Source organism: Nerophis lumbriciformis, linkage group LG25 (genome assembly GCF_033978685.3).
Source record: "Nerophis lumbriciformis linkage group LG25, RoL_Nlum_v2.1, whole genome shotgun sequence".
NCBI lineage: Eukaryota > Metazoa > Chordata > Actinopteri > Syngnathiformes > Syngnathidae > Nerophis > Nerophis lumbriciformis.
The window spans coordinates 38,688,324-38,703,806 of NC_084572.2; the positions used below are offsets into that span (position 1 = coordinate 38,688,324).

Below are 15,483 nucleotides of genomic sequence, written 5' to 3' on the forward strand. Positions count from 1 at the left end.
AAAATCCCGCCAAAATTATGGGGGCTCTAAATAAGCCCTATTCATAAAAGTGTTTAAAATAAGTCTTACTTTTTTTTTTTTACTTAAAAATACTTAAGTTTCTACATCAACTTCAGATCTATCTGTCGATTATAAGTTTGTATTATTTTTTATGTTTTTTAATGCTTTTTTTTTTTTTTACATAGAACACTTTTTTTAATGAAAAACACACAAAATATGCAATATTTTTCTCAAAAAATATTTCAAAGTGTAATATTTGGTGTGAAGTAATTGCAAACTTAAATATGTCAATAATTCATAACAACATTGATTTGTATTCTGTTGTTGTTTTTAAAAAGACAGTTTAAAAAAAAAGAAAAACACCAAAATTATGGGGGTTTTAAATAAGCCCTATTCATAAAAGTGTTTAAAATAAGTCTTACCTTTTTTTTTTGTATTATTTTTTATGTTTTTTCACCGTGCGTGACTGCTCGCTGACTGCTCGCTGTTTCGAAAAAGCTAAGTATCGTTCTATTTGTGTGCTTTTAAATTGTTCTGCAGCTTTCTTTATTACTTTCTCAACATATTTAGTAGTACTATTTAACTTGCAAATCACCCGATCTCTGTCTCTCCACCCCTCCCGCAGCTAGCTAGCAGCTAGCTGCTAAGCTAACGAAGCTAGCGCGGAGAAAGGCGTCGCCGGGCGCCGGTCAGAAGGAGTCTACTCCTGCACACCGTGACCAGGACTTCTCGGAAGACAGCAGGAACTTCACTTGGTGACAGAAAACACCGTGAGTATGGCTTCCTGCGCGTCTTGCACCTTACTCACGGAGAGGCTGGCTCTGCTAGAGGGCCGTGTCCGCCAGTTAGAGCAGAGTAATCTCGTAACTTTAGATGTTGCGGACACATCTGCTAGCGTTAGCTGTAGCGAGCTAACTAGCCCAGCATGTAGTAGTCCTAAGCGGCCTACAAGCTACGGTGTACCGGTTGAGACGCATAATAGATTTAGCTCTTTAGCTAGTCCTACACCCCAGTCTACCGGGCACCACACCTTAGTCATAGGGGACTCCATCACCCGAAATATAAAGCTTAGCAAACCAGCCACAATTAAGTGCATCCCGGGGGCCCGAGCACCTGACATAGAGGCTAATCTTAGGGAGCTAACTCGCAACAGGCCTAGTAAACACGTACGACAGGCTAATCGCACCACTAGTTATGCGAATATAGTTGTACACGTTGGCTCCAATGACACTAGAATGAGACAGTCAGAGATTACAAAGAGAAACATAGCCAGGACTTGTGATCTCGCTAGAAAGATGTCCAGGCATCGAGTAATTGTCTCTGGCCCCCTGCCTGCGAGAGGCAATGATGAGAGATATAGCAGATTAGTCTCGCTTAACAAGTGGCTGGCTAGCTTCTGTAGACAACAGGGACTAACGTTTATTGATAATTGGCCCTCTTTCTGGGGCAAACCAGGCTTGCTGATGAGGGACGGCCTTCACCCTAACCAGGAAGGCGCCATCATCCTGTCTAAGAATATAGACTACTGTTTAAGTCACATTTGACTAACTACACTAGAGCAAGCCCGGTCACAGGCAATTACAGAGCCTGCTAGTCCGGGTGAGGAGTCAGTTAAGCTAGAACTAGCCAGCGCCAGGCTGGATAATTCCTGTACGCATAGCAATTTTCTTAGAATAACACACAACTCACATAATGTGTTTTCTGTTGTGAATGTGTCCGGGGTAGATATGCATTCTACTGAGGTGGCAAATCATGATGCGTTCAGTCGATCGCAGCATCAAGCAAACAATCTGAAAATTCCCGTCGTATCAATTCCTAGATATGGTCGAAACTATTTAAAGTGCACTACGTATAATAAACGTAACATTATTAATATTTCTACTACGGATAATTTAAACAAAAACTCGTCAAAACAGCCCAATACTTATAATATGGGCTTTTTAAACATAAGATCATTGTCTCCCAAAACGTTATTAGTTAATGAGGTCATTAGAGACAACAATCTTAACGTCATTGGTCTTAGCGAAACCTGGCTCAAACCAGACGAATTTTTTGCGCTAAATGAGGCATCTCCTCCTAACTATAAGAATGCGCATATTGCCCGTCCCCTTAAAAGGGGTGGGGGGGTCGCATTAATATACAATGAAAACTTTAACCTTACCCCTAACCTAAATAATAAATACAAATCGTTTGAGGTGCTTACTATGAGGTCTGTCGCACCGCTGCCTCTCGATATGGCTGTTATCTACCGCCCCCCAGGGCCCTACTCGGACTTTATTAATGAATTCTCAGAGTTCGTTGCTGATCTAGTGACGCACGCAGACAATATAATCATAATGGGGGACTTTAATATCCATATGAATACCCCATCGGACCCTCAGTGCGTGGCGCTCCAGACTATAATTGATAGCTGTGGTCTTACACAAATAATAAATGAACCTACGCATCGCAACGGCAATACGATAGATCTAGTGCTGGTCAGGGGTGTCACCACCTCCAAAGTTATGGTACTCCCGTATACTAAGGTAATGTCCGATCATTACCTTATAAAATTCGAAGTTCTGACTCATTGTCAACAAACTAATAATAATAATAACTGCTATAGCAGCCGCAACATTAATGCCGCCACAACAATGACTCTTGCTGACCTACTGCCTTCGGTAATGGCACCATTCCCAAATTATGTCGGCTCTATTGATAACCTCACTAACAACTTTGACAATGCCCTGCGCAAAACCATTGATAGCATAGCACCGCTAAAACAAAAAAGGGCCCCTAAAAGGCGCACCCCATGGTTTACAGAGGAAACCAGAGCTCATAAATTATCATGTAGAAAGTTGGAACGCAAATGGCGCGCGACCAAGCTTGAGGTTTTCCATCAAGCATGGAGTGATAGTTTAATATCGTATAAACGCATGCTTACCTTAGCTAAAGCTAAATATTACTCAAATCTCATCCGCCTCAACAAAAACGACCCAAAATTTTTGTTTAGTACAGTAGCATCGCTAACCCAACAAGGGACTCCTCCCAATAGCTCCACCCACTCGGCAGATGACTTTATGAATTTCTTTAATAAGAAAATTGAACTCATTAGAAAGGAGATTAAAGACAACGCATCCCAGCTACAACTGGGTTCTATGAACACAGATACAACTGTATCTACGACGGATACTGCAATACAAAATAGTCTCTCTCTTTTTGATGAAATAACATTAGAGGAACTATTACAGCGTGTAAGTGGGATAAAACAAACAACATGTTTACTTGACCCATTTCCTGGGAAACTTATCAAGGAGCTTTTTGTATTATTAGGTCCATCAGTGCTAAATATTATAAACTTATCACTTTCCTCCGGCACTGTTCCCCTAGCATTCAAGAAAGCGGTTATTCATCCTCTGCTCAAAAGACCTAACCTTGATCCTGACCTCATAGTAAACTACCGACCGGTGTCCCACCTTCCCTTTATTTCGAAAATCCTCGAAAAAATTGTCGCACAGCAGCTAAATGAACACTTAGTGTCTAACAATCTCTGTGAACCTTTTCAATCCGGTTTCAGGGCAAATCACTCTACGGAGACAGCCCTCGCAAAAATGACTAATGATCTACTGCTGGCGATGGATTCTGATGCGTCATCTATGTTGCTGCTTCTTGATCTTAGCGCTGCTTTCGATACCGTCGAGCATAATATTTTATTAGAGCGTATCAAAACACGTATTGGTATGTCAGACTTAGCCTTGTCGTGGTTTAACTCTTATCTTACTGACAGGATGCAATGCGTCTCCCATAATAATGTGACCTCTGACTATGTTAAGGTAACGTGCGGAGTTCCTCAGGGTTCGGTTCTTGGCCCTGCACTCTTTAGTATTTACATGCTGCCGCTAGGCGACATCATACGCAAATACGATGTTAGCTTTCATTGTTATGCTGATGACAGCCAACTCTACATGCCCCTAAAGCTGACCAACACGCCGGATTGTAGTCAGCTGGAGGCGTGTCTTAATGAAATTAAACAATGGATGTCCGCTAACTTCTTGCAACTCAACGCCAAGAAAACGGAAATGCTGATTATCGGTCCTGCTAAACACCGACATTTATTTAATAATACCACCTTAACATTTGACAACCAAACAATTACACAAGGCGAATCAGTAAAGAATCTGGGTATTATCTTCCACCCAACTCTCTCCTTTGAATCACACATTAAGAGTGTTACTAAAACGGCCTTCTTTCATCTCCGTAATATCGCTAAAATTCGTTCTATTTTATCCACTAGCGACGCTGAGATCATTATTCATGCGTTCGTTACGTCTCGTCTCGACTACTGTAACGTATTATTTTCGGGTCTCCCTATGTCTAGCATTAAAAAATTACAGTTGGTACAAAATGCGGCTGCTAGACTTTTGACAAGAACAAGAAAGTTTGATCATATTACGCCTATACTGGCTCACCTGCACTGGCTTCCTGTGCACTTAAGAAGTGACTTTAAGGTTTTACTACTTACGTATAAAATACTACACGGTCTAGCTCCGTCCTATCTTGTCGATTGTATTGTACCATATGTCCCGGCAAGAAATCTGCGTTCAAAGAACTCCGGCTTATTAGTGATTCCCAGAGCCCAAAAAAAGTCTGCGGGCTATAGAGCGTTTTCTATTGGGGCTCCAGTACTATGGAATGCCCTCCCGGTAACAATTAGAGATGCTACCTCAGTAGAAGCATTTAAGTCCCATCTTAAAACTCATTTGTATACTCTAGCCTTTAAATAGCCCCCCTGTTGGACCAGTTGATCTGCCGTTTCTTTTCTTTTCTCCTCTGCTCCCCTTTTCCTTGAGGGGGGGGGGGGGGCACAGGTCCGGTGGCCATGGATGAAGTGCTGGCTGTCCAGAGTCGGGACCCGGGGTGGACCGCTCGCCTGTGCATCGGCTGGGAACATCTCTACGCTGCTGACCCGTCTCCGCTCGGGATGGTGTCCTGCTGGCCCCACTATGGACTGGACTCTTACTATTATGTTGGATCCACTATGGACTGGACTCTCACAATATTATGTCAGACCCACTCGACATCCATTGCTTTCGGTCTCCCCTAGAGGGGGGGGGTTACCCACATATGCGGTCCTCTCCAAGGTTTCTCATAGTCATTCACATCGACGTCCCACTGGGGTGAGTTTTTCCTTGCCCGTATGTGGGCTTTGTACCGAGGATGTCGTTGTGGCTTGTGCAGCCCTTTGAGACACTTGTGATTTAGGGCTATATAAATAAAGATTGATTGATTGATTGATTGATTGATGTTTTTCAATGCTTTTTTTTTTTTTTTTTTTACATAGAACACTTTTTTTAAATGAAAAACACACAAAATATGCAATATTTTTCTCAAAAAATATTTCAAAGTGGAATATTTGGTGTGAAGTAATTGCAAACTTAAATATGTCAATAATTCATAACAACATTGATTTGTATTCTTTTTTTTTTTTTTTTAAGACAGTTTAAAAAAAAAAATCTCGCCAAAATTATGGGGGCTCTAAATAAGCCCTATTCATAAAAGTGTTTAAAATAAGTCTCACTTTTTTTTTTTTACTTAAAAATGCTTAAGTCTCTACATCAACTTCAGATCTACCTGTCGATTATAAGTTTGTATTATTTTTTATGTTTTTTAATGCTTTTTTTTTTTTTTTTTTTTTTTTTTTTACATAGAACACTTTTTTTAATGAAAAACACACAAAATATGCAATATTTTTCTCAAAAAATATTTCAAAGTGTAATATTTGGTGTGAAGTAATTGTAACCTTAAATATGTCAATAATTCATAACAACATTGATTTGTATTCTTTTTTTTATTTTTTTAAACGGTTAAAAAAAAAAAATCCCGCCAAAATTATGGGGGCTCTAAATAAGCCCTATTCATAAAAGTGTTTAAAATAAGTCTCACTTTTTTTTTTTTTACTTAAAAATGCTTAAGTCTCTACATCAACTTCAGATCTATCTGTCGATTATAAGTTTGTATTATTTTTTATGTTTTTTAATGCTTTTTTTTAATTTTTACATAGAACACTTTTTTTAATGAAAAACACACAAAATATGCAATATTTTTCTCAAAAAATATTTCAAAGTGGAATATTTGGTGTGAAGTAATTGTAACCTTAAATATGTCAATAATTCATTACAACATTGATTTGTATTCTTTTTTTTATTTTAATTTTTTAAAGACAGTTTAAAAAAAAAAATCCCGCCAAAATGATGGGGGCTCTAAATAAGCCCTATTCATAAAAGTGTTTAAAATAAGTCTAATTTTTTTACTTAAAAATGCTCAAGTCTCTACATCAACTTCAGATCTATCTGTCGATTATAAGTTTGTATTATTTTTTATGTTTTTTAGTGCTTTTTTTTTTTTTTTTACATAGAACACTTTTTTTAATGAAAAACACACAAAATATGCAATATTTTTCTCAAAAAATATTTCAAAGTGTAATATTTGGTGTGAAGTAATTGCAAACTTAAATATGTCAATAATTCATTACAACATTGATTTGTATTCTTTTTTTTTTTTTTTTTTAAGACAGTTTAAAAAAAAAAATCTCGCCAAAATTATGGGGGCTCTAAATAAGCCCTATTCATAAAAGTGTTTAAAATAAGTCTCACTTTTTTTTTTTTTTTACTTAAAAATGCTTAAGTCTCTACATCAACTTCAGATCTATCTGTCGATTATAAGTTTGTATTATTTTTTATGTTTTTTAATACCTTTTATTTTTTCATAAAACACTTTTTTTTATGGCAAACACAAAATATGCAATATTTTTCTCAACAAATATTTCAAAGTGGAATATTTGGTGTGAAGTAATTGTAACCTTAAATATGTCAATAATTCATAACAATATTGATTTAAAATTTTTTTTTTTGAGCAAAGACAGTTTAAAAAAAATCCACAAAAATGGTTGGGGCTCCAAATAAGCCCTATTCATAAAAGTGTTTAAAATAAGTACTATGTTTTTTTTTTTTACTTAAAGATGCTTAAGTCTCTACATCAACTTTAGATCTATCTGTCGATTATAAGTTTGTATTATTTTTTATCTTTTTTAATTCCTTTTTTTTTTTTTTTACATAGAACACTTTTTTTTAATGAAAAACACACAAAATATGCAATATTTTTCTGAAAAAATATTTCAAAATGGAATATTTGGTGTGAAGTAATTGCAGCCTTAAATATGTCAATAAGTTGATTTAAATTCTTTTTTTTTTTGGAGCAAAGACAGTTTAAAAAAAAAAAAATCCCACTAAAATTGTTGCCATCCAAATAAGCCCTATTCATAAAAGTGTTTAAAATAAGTCTTACTTTTTTTTAACTTAAAACTGCTTAAGTCTCTTCATCAACGTCAGATCTATCTGTCGATTATAAGTTTGTATTATTTTTTATGTTTTTTAATGCTTTTTTTTTTACATAGAACACTTTTTTTTACTGAAAAACACACAAAATATGCAATATTTTTCTCAACAAATATTTCAAAGTGTAATATTTGGTGTGAAGTAATTGCAGCCTTAAATATGTCAATAATTCATAACAATATTGATTTGTATTCTTTTTTTTTTTTTTTAAAAGACAGTTTAAAAAAAAAGAAAAACACCAAAATTATGGGGGTTTTAAATAAGCCCTATTCATAAAAGTGTTTAAAATAAGTCTCACTTTTTTTTTTTTACTTAAAAATGCTTAAGTCTCTACATCAACTTCAGATCTATCTGTCGATTATAAGTTTGTATTATTTTTTATGTTTTTTAATGCTTTTTTTTTATTATTATTTTTTTTTTACATAGAACACTTTTTTTTAATGAAAAACACACAAAATATGCAATATTTTTCTGAAAAAATATTTCAAAATTGAATATTTGGTGTGAATAAAATGCAGCCTTAAATATGTCAATAATTTGATTCAAATTCTTTTTTTTTTTGGAGCAAAGACAGTTTAAAAAAAAAAAATCCCACTAAAATTGTTGCCATCCAAATAAGCCCTATTCATAAAAGTGTTACAAATAAGTCCTCCATTTTTATTTTATTTTACTTAAAAAAAAGCATAAGTCTCTATATCAACTTCAAATCTATCCGTCGATTATAAGTTTTTTTTAATGCCTTTTTTTGTCATAGAAAACCTTTTTTTTTTTTTATGGCAAACGCATAAAATATGCAATATTTAACTGGAATATTTGGTATAAAGTAATTATATGTCAATAATTAATAACAGTGATTTTAATTCATTATTTTTTTTAGCAATAAAAAACAACTATGGCAGTTTTGAGTTATTAGTGCGATTCTTTGCTCTTTTATTCCACTTTATTATGAATTTTTTAACAGATTTTTTTTAGAATGTTCGCTGTTCAAAAACTTTGGACGCCCCTGGTGCAGAGCGAGAGAGAAAGGTGAGGGAACATACCAAGCAGGAAGACACGGAATGAGAAGACGAGAGCTTGTCAGTTTGGATATTATGGTTATCCCTGTGTGTGTGTGTGCGTGAATGTGTGTGTGCGTGGGTGAATGTTCAGTCAGCGGAATAATAATGAGCCCCTGAGGTGTGTCACGCCGCGTGTTCACTCGTACCTGAACAGCGGAACTTCTTGCTTTTGATTTGTCCGATTCGCTTGTTGGCGAGACGGCGAGGGCTGGTGCAGCGGGCGCCGCTCGTCTCGATGGGATTGTCCTGCAGGTAGTCTGCCAGCCACTTCAGGTGGCAGTCGCAGATGAATGGGTTCTGGGCCAAATGCCTAAAACACACACACACACACACACTTGCTTGCTTACTTACTACTTGGTCATTTCATGCAAAGACCGTATTTTTCGGAGTATAAGTCGCACCTGCCGAAAATGCATATTAAAGAAGGAAAAAAACATATGTAAATCGCCAAACTATGAAAAAAACTGCGAAAAATACGGTATATGTTAACTTTATTTTTGTACAAAACCCATGTAAATTGGAGAGGAACATATTTTTTGTTCCGGTTTGGTCACTGTGGAGGGGGGCGTGGCCTGCGGACCTGCAGCGAAGCGGGCCTGCTTATCTAATCACCTGTCGCTCTGTTAAAAGGCAGCAGTCGGGAGTTGGAGTGGTATCGAGAGCGAGACAGACTACACACTGGAGAGAAACCATTCATGTGCTTAACTTGTAGTAAACGATTGCTGAAAAGCACACAGAGCTAAATAAATAAATTTATATATATAAAAAAATGGGTATTTCTGTCTGTCATTCCGTTGTACATTTTTTTTTTTCCTTTTACGGAAGGTTTTTTGTAGAGAATAAATGATGAAAAAAACACTTAATTGAACGGTTTAAAAGAGGAGAAAACACGAAAAAATTTCAAATAAAATTTTTAAACATAGTTTATCTTCGATTTCGACTCTTTAAAATTCAAAATTCAACCGACAAAAAGAAGAGAAAAAACTAGCTTATTTGAATCTTTTTGAAAAAAATAAAAAGGTAGGTGAGTTTTGTTTTGTTTTGTTTCTCAAAACAATATCAACAACTTATGATCGACGGAGAAACCTGAAGTTGATATTGAGATTTAAGCATTGGAAGTGAAAAAAATATTGATCCATCCGGCCAGGAAAATATTGCATATGTTGTGTTTTTGTCAAAAAAAAAAAAAAGGCGTAACAAAAACAGGTAAAAAAATATTCATGGCAACAGATAGATCTGAAGTTGATCTATAGATATTTAGGCGTTGAAAGTAAAAATAAAATATTCATATTGTTATGGGTTGGAGGAGGGAGTTGTGACAGCACAGGACCACAAGGGGGCAATATTGCTCTATGTATTTAAGTAAAAATTAAATATTCATTTATGACTTTTTTTTCACACTTTATTGACTGAGAACCTTTTGGGTCCCTGGGATTTTTAGTGTGATTTTTTTTTTTTAGGAAAAAAACATATATAAGGTGCACTGGAGCCCGGCCAAACTATGAAAAAAACTGCGACTTATAGTCCGAAAAATACGGTATATGTTAACTTTATTTTTGTTACAAAACCCATGTAAATTGGAAAGGAACATATTTTTTGTTCCGGTTTGGTCACTGTGGAGGGGGGCGTGGCCTGCGGACCTGCAGCGAAGCGGGGTGTGCCAGGACCGGCTTCGAGATCAGCGACAGGTGCGTAGGTGGCCCACCTGGGCCTGCTTATCTAATCACCTGTCGCTCTGTTAAAAGGCAGCAGTCGGGAGTTGGAGTGGTATCGAGAGCGAGACAGACTACACACTGGAGAGAAACCATTCATGTGCTTAACTTGTAGTAAACGATTGCTGAAAAGCACACAGAAGGGACGACTTATTGAAAAATAAACATTATTGTAAACCTGGAAGAGACTGTCATGTCGGTGCTTGGTGGTCCGAAGAACCCGGCGAAGAGATACCTCCACAGTAGTGATGGGTTGATGAGGCGTCATGAAGCGTTTCGACACATTGCAAAACTGTATTGATACTGCGTCGATACTGTGTCACTAAATACTGACATCTGCTGGACATTAAAAATCCCTACAGGCAACCTATGGACCGACTCAACTGACACTGATTTGATGCCCTAGTACAGGGGTCACCAACCTTTTTGAAACCAAAAACTACTTCTTGGGTACTGATTAATGCGAAGGGCTACCAGTTTGATACTGTCAAGACTGGGTCCGGGGTGTGTGCTTTTCCAGGATGCAACGGAAAGTTGGCACGGGCGAGATGGGAATTAAGGTACATGATTTATTTATTAACTATAAATACAAAAAAAGGATCAAACAAAAGGCGCGCACAGTGGCGGAGAATAAACTATGAACAATTAAACAAAACTTGCAAACTATGGCTTGAATAAAGAAAACTTACTTGGCATGGACAAAAAAGGAGCAGCGTGAACATGGACATGAAAAAATGGACAGAGCATAAATGTGGTGTGAGGTCGTCAGGACGAACAACAGAAAATGAATGAACTTAAATACTTATGGACATGATTAACAACAGGTGCGTGACTCAAAACAGGTGTGTGACATGACAGGTGAAACTAATGGGTAACTATGGTGACAAAACAAAACAAAAGTGCACAAAAAGTCCAAAAATAAAACCTGATCACACAGACATGACAGATACACACTTAAATAAATAAATATATTGTCATTTGTAAGTTACACGTAAGTGTGATTTAAACAAGAATAGCTAAATAAATAAATGTATATATATAAAAAAAATGGGTATTTGTGTCTGTCATTCCGTCGTACATTTTTTTTTTCCTTTTACGGAAGGTTTTTTGTAGAGAATAAATGACGAAAAAAACACTTAATTGAACGGTTTAAAAGAGGAGAAAACACGAAAAAATGTAAAATAAAATTCAATTTCGACTCTTTAAAATTCTAAATTCAACCGACAAAAAGAAGAGAAAAAACTAGCTAATTTGAATCTTTTTGAAAAAAATTGAAAAAAGAATTTATGGAACATCATTAGTAATTTTTCCTGATTAAGATACATTTTAGAATTTTGATGACATGTTTTTAAATTGGTTAAAATCCAATCTGCACTTTGTTAGAATATTTAACAAATTGGACCAAGCTATATTTCTAACAAAGACAAATCAGTATTTCTTCTAGATTTTCCAGAACAAAAATTCTAAAAGAAATTCAAAATACTTTGAAATAAGATTTAAATTTGATTCTACAGATTTTCGAGATTTGCCAGAATAATTTTTTAGAATTTTAATCATAGTAAGTTTGAAGAAATATTCCACAAATATTCTTCGTCGGAAAAACAGAAGCTAAAATATTTATTATTCTTTACAATAAAAAAAAAATTTTTTTTTTACTTGAACATTGATTTAAATTGTCAGGAAAGAAGAGGAAGAAATTTAAAAGGTATATTTGTTTAAAAATCCTAAAATCATTTTTAAGGTTGTATTTTTTCTCTAAAATTGTATTTCTAAAAGTAATAAGAAGCAAAGTAAAAAATAAATGAATTTATTTAAACAAGTGAAGACCCATCCATCCATCCATTTTCTACCGCTTATATTCCAAGTGAAGACCAAGTCTTTGAAATATTTTCTTGGATTTTCAAATTCTATTTGAGTTTTGTCTCTTTTAGAATGAAAAATGTCGAGCAAAGCGAGACCAGCTTGCTAGTAAATAAATACAATTTAAAAAATAGAGGCAGCTCACTGGTAAGTGCTGCTATTTGAGCTATTTTTAGAACAGGCCAGCGGGCGACTGATCTGGTCCTTACGGGCGACCTGGTGACCGCGGGCACCGCGTTGGTGACCCCTGCCCCAATATATACAATAATATAAACCAAGTCATTGTATTTCATTTAGGATTATTTAATATCTTCATTTAAATAAATATATATTTTTATCTTTTTTAGATACAGTCAAGAAATAATGTGAACATGTATCATAACATGGATATCTAAGAGAACGTGTTGTGAATGAGGATGAATTTTTATTTTCATATTTTTTTACACATTTTTATTTTCATATTTTTTTACACATTTTTATTAAAAAAAAAACCAATTTTTTTTATTTTCATATTTTTTTACACATTTTTATTTTCATATTTTTTTACACATTTTCATTAAAAAAAACCCAGTTTTTCCAACGATGATTTTTATTTTCATATTTTTTTACATGTTTTTATTTTCATATTTTTTTTTACACATTTTTATATAAAAAAAACAGTTTTTTTCATTTTCATATTTTTTTTACACATTTTTATTTTCATATTTTTTTACACATTTTTATAAAAAAAAAAAAACCCAGTTTTTTTTATTTTCATATTATTTTACACATTTTTATTTTCATATTTTTTTTACACATTTTTATTAAAAAAAACCCAGTTTTTCCAACGATGATTTTTATTTTCATATTTTTTTACACATTTTTATTTTCATATTTTTTTACACATTTTTATAAAAAAAAAAACCCCAATTTTTTTTATTTTCATATTTTTTTACACATTTTTATTTTTATATTTTTTTACACATTTTTATTAAAAAAAACCCAGTTTTTCCAACGATGATTTTTATTTTCATATTTTTTTACACATTTTTATTTTCATATTTTTTTTACACATTTTTATTAAAAAAAAAAACATTTTTTTTTATTTTCATATTTTTTTTACACATTTTTATTTTCATATTTTTTTACACATTTTTATTAAAAAAAAACCAGTTTTTTTTATTTTCATATTATTTTACACATTTTTATTTTCATATTTTTTTACACATTTTTATTTAAAAAAACCCAGTTTTTCCAACGATGATTTTTATTTTCATATTTTTTTACACATTTTTATTTTCATATTTTTTTTACACATTTTTATAAAAAAACAAAACAGTTTTTTTATTTTCATGTTTTTCTACACATTTTTATTTTCATATTTTTTTACACATTTTTATTAAAAAAAACCCAGTTTTTTTTATTTTCATATTATTTTACACATTTTTATTTTCATATTTTTTTACACATTTTTATAAAAAAAAACCCAGTTTTTCCAACGATGATTTTTATTTTCATATTTTTTTACACATTTTTATTTTCATATTTTTTTTACACATTTTTATTAAAAAAAAAACAACAGTTTTTTTTATTTTCATATTTTTTTTACACATTTTTATAAAAAAACAAAAACAGTTTTTTTTATTTTCATATTATTTTACACATTTTTATTTTCATATTTTTTTACACGTTTTTATTTTCATATTTTTTTACACATTTTTATTAAAAAAAAAACCAATTTTTTTTATTTTCATATTTTTTTACACATTTTTATTTTCATATTTTTTTACACATTTTTATAAAAAAAACCCCAGTTTTTCCAACGATGATTTTTATTTTCATATTTTTTTACACATTTTTATTTTCATATTTTTTTTTACACATTTTTATTTAAAAAAAAAACAGTTTTTTTTATTTTCATATTTTTTTTACACATTTTTATTTTCATATTTTTTTACACATTTTTATAAAAAAAAACCCAGTTTTTTTTATTTTCATATTATTTTACACATTTTTATTTTCATATTTTTTTTACACATTTTTATAAAAAAAAACCCAGTTTTTTTATTTTAATGTTTTTTTACACATTTTTAATTTCATATTTTTTTACACATTTTTATAAAAAAAAACCCAGTTTTTCCAACGTATTACATTTTAGACGATTTCTCTTCTTAGTTATTATTTCTCCGGCTGTAGAAAAGAGCCGCTCACAGGGCACAGAGGAGGCGTCAGTGCGACACAGTTCGCGCGTATCGGTCACGTGACCGAAACAGCTCATAATCGGTCACGTGACTTTTTAAAAGCGGTACGCGCACCGACACAGGGTTTTGCTCTATATGTGAGCACAGGAAGTGATGGCAGTACGTACAGAGTGTGTATGGGAAGTGATGGCAGTACGTACAGAGTCTGTATGGCCCTCAGGGAGGAGAAGGTTCCCTTGGCGATGGTCTGCAGCTTGTTGTCGTACAGTGACAGCAGGTTGAGGTTGTGAAGGTCCTGGAAGGCATCCACCCGCAGACACGCAATCTTGTTAGCATTCAGCAACCTGCGGGACATCAAGGAAATATGACCTTCGCTCTTATTATTGTAGGTGAGTTTTGTTTTGTTTTGTTTCTCAAAACAATATCAACGACTTATGATCGACGGATAAACCTGAAGTTGATGTTGAGATTTAAGCATTGGAAGTGAAAGTAATATTGATCCATCCGGCCAGGAAAATATTGCATATGTTGTGTTTTTGTCAAAAAAAAGGCGTAACAAAACAAGTAAAAAAATATTCATGTTGATCTATAGATATTTAGGCGTTGAAAGTAAAAATAAAATATTCATATTGTTATGGGTTGGAGGAGGGAGTTGTGACAGCACAGGACCACAAGGGGGCAATATTGCTCTATGTATTTAAGTAAAAATTAAATATTCATATATGACTTTTTTTTCCACACTTTATTGACTGAGAACCTTTTGGGTCCCTGGGATTTTTAGTGTGATTTTTTTTTTTTTCAATTAAAACTGCCATTGTTCAAACAAAAAAAAGAGAAAAGAATCAAAAGCAATGTTGTTATGAATGACTTCCCTAATTTAAGGCTCAAATATTCCATTCTGAAAAACGTTTTAAGGAAAACATTGCATATTTTGTGTTTTTACCAAAATAAAAGGCATAAAAATAAAAATATCATGGCAAAGGATAGATCTGAAGTTGATGTATGGATATTTAAGTGTTAAAGGTCAAAATAAAATATTTATATATGACTCTTTTTTTTTAACACTTTATTGACTGAGACCCTTTTGGGTCCCTGGGACCTTTAGTATGATTTTGTTTATTAAAAATCCCATTGTTAAAAAAAAAAAATACAAAAAATCAAAAGCAATGTTGTTATGGATGACTTCCCTAATTTGTTATGGATGACTTCCCTAATTTAAGGCTCAAAATAAGGAAAATATTGCATATTTTGTGTTTTTGCCAAAATAAAAGGCATACAAAAATTTGTTTTAAATTAAAAA

General features: G+C 33.2%; 1 protein-coding gene across 3 annotated transcripts in view; it reads right to left on the minus strand.

Moving 5' to 3' along the window:
- The window catches only part of slit2 (slit homolog 2 (Drosophila)), a 595,329-nt gene that overhangs the window by 189,555 nt on the left and 390,291 nt on the right, over window positions 1–15,483 (minus strand). For all 3 annotated transcript variants that reach the window (XM_061984403.2, XM_061984402.2, XM_061984404.2), the window contains exons 13-14: window positions 14,384–14,527; window positions 8,578–8,741 (exon numbers count right to left, since the gene is read on the minus strand). In XM_061984403.2, coding sequence (XP_061840387.2) covers window positions 8,578–8,741; window positions 14,384–14,527 — 308 coding nt within the window. The remainder of the gene's footprint in view (window positions 1–8,577; window positions 8,742–14,383; window positions 14,528–15,483) is intronic.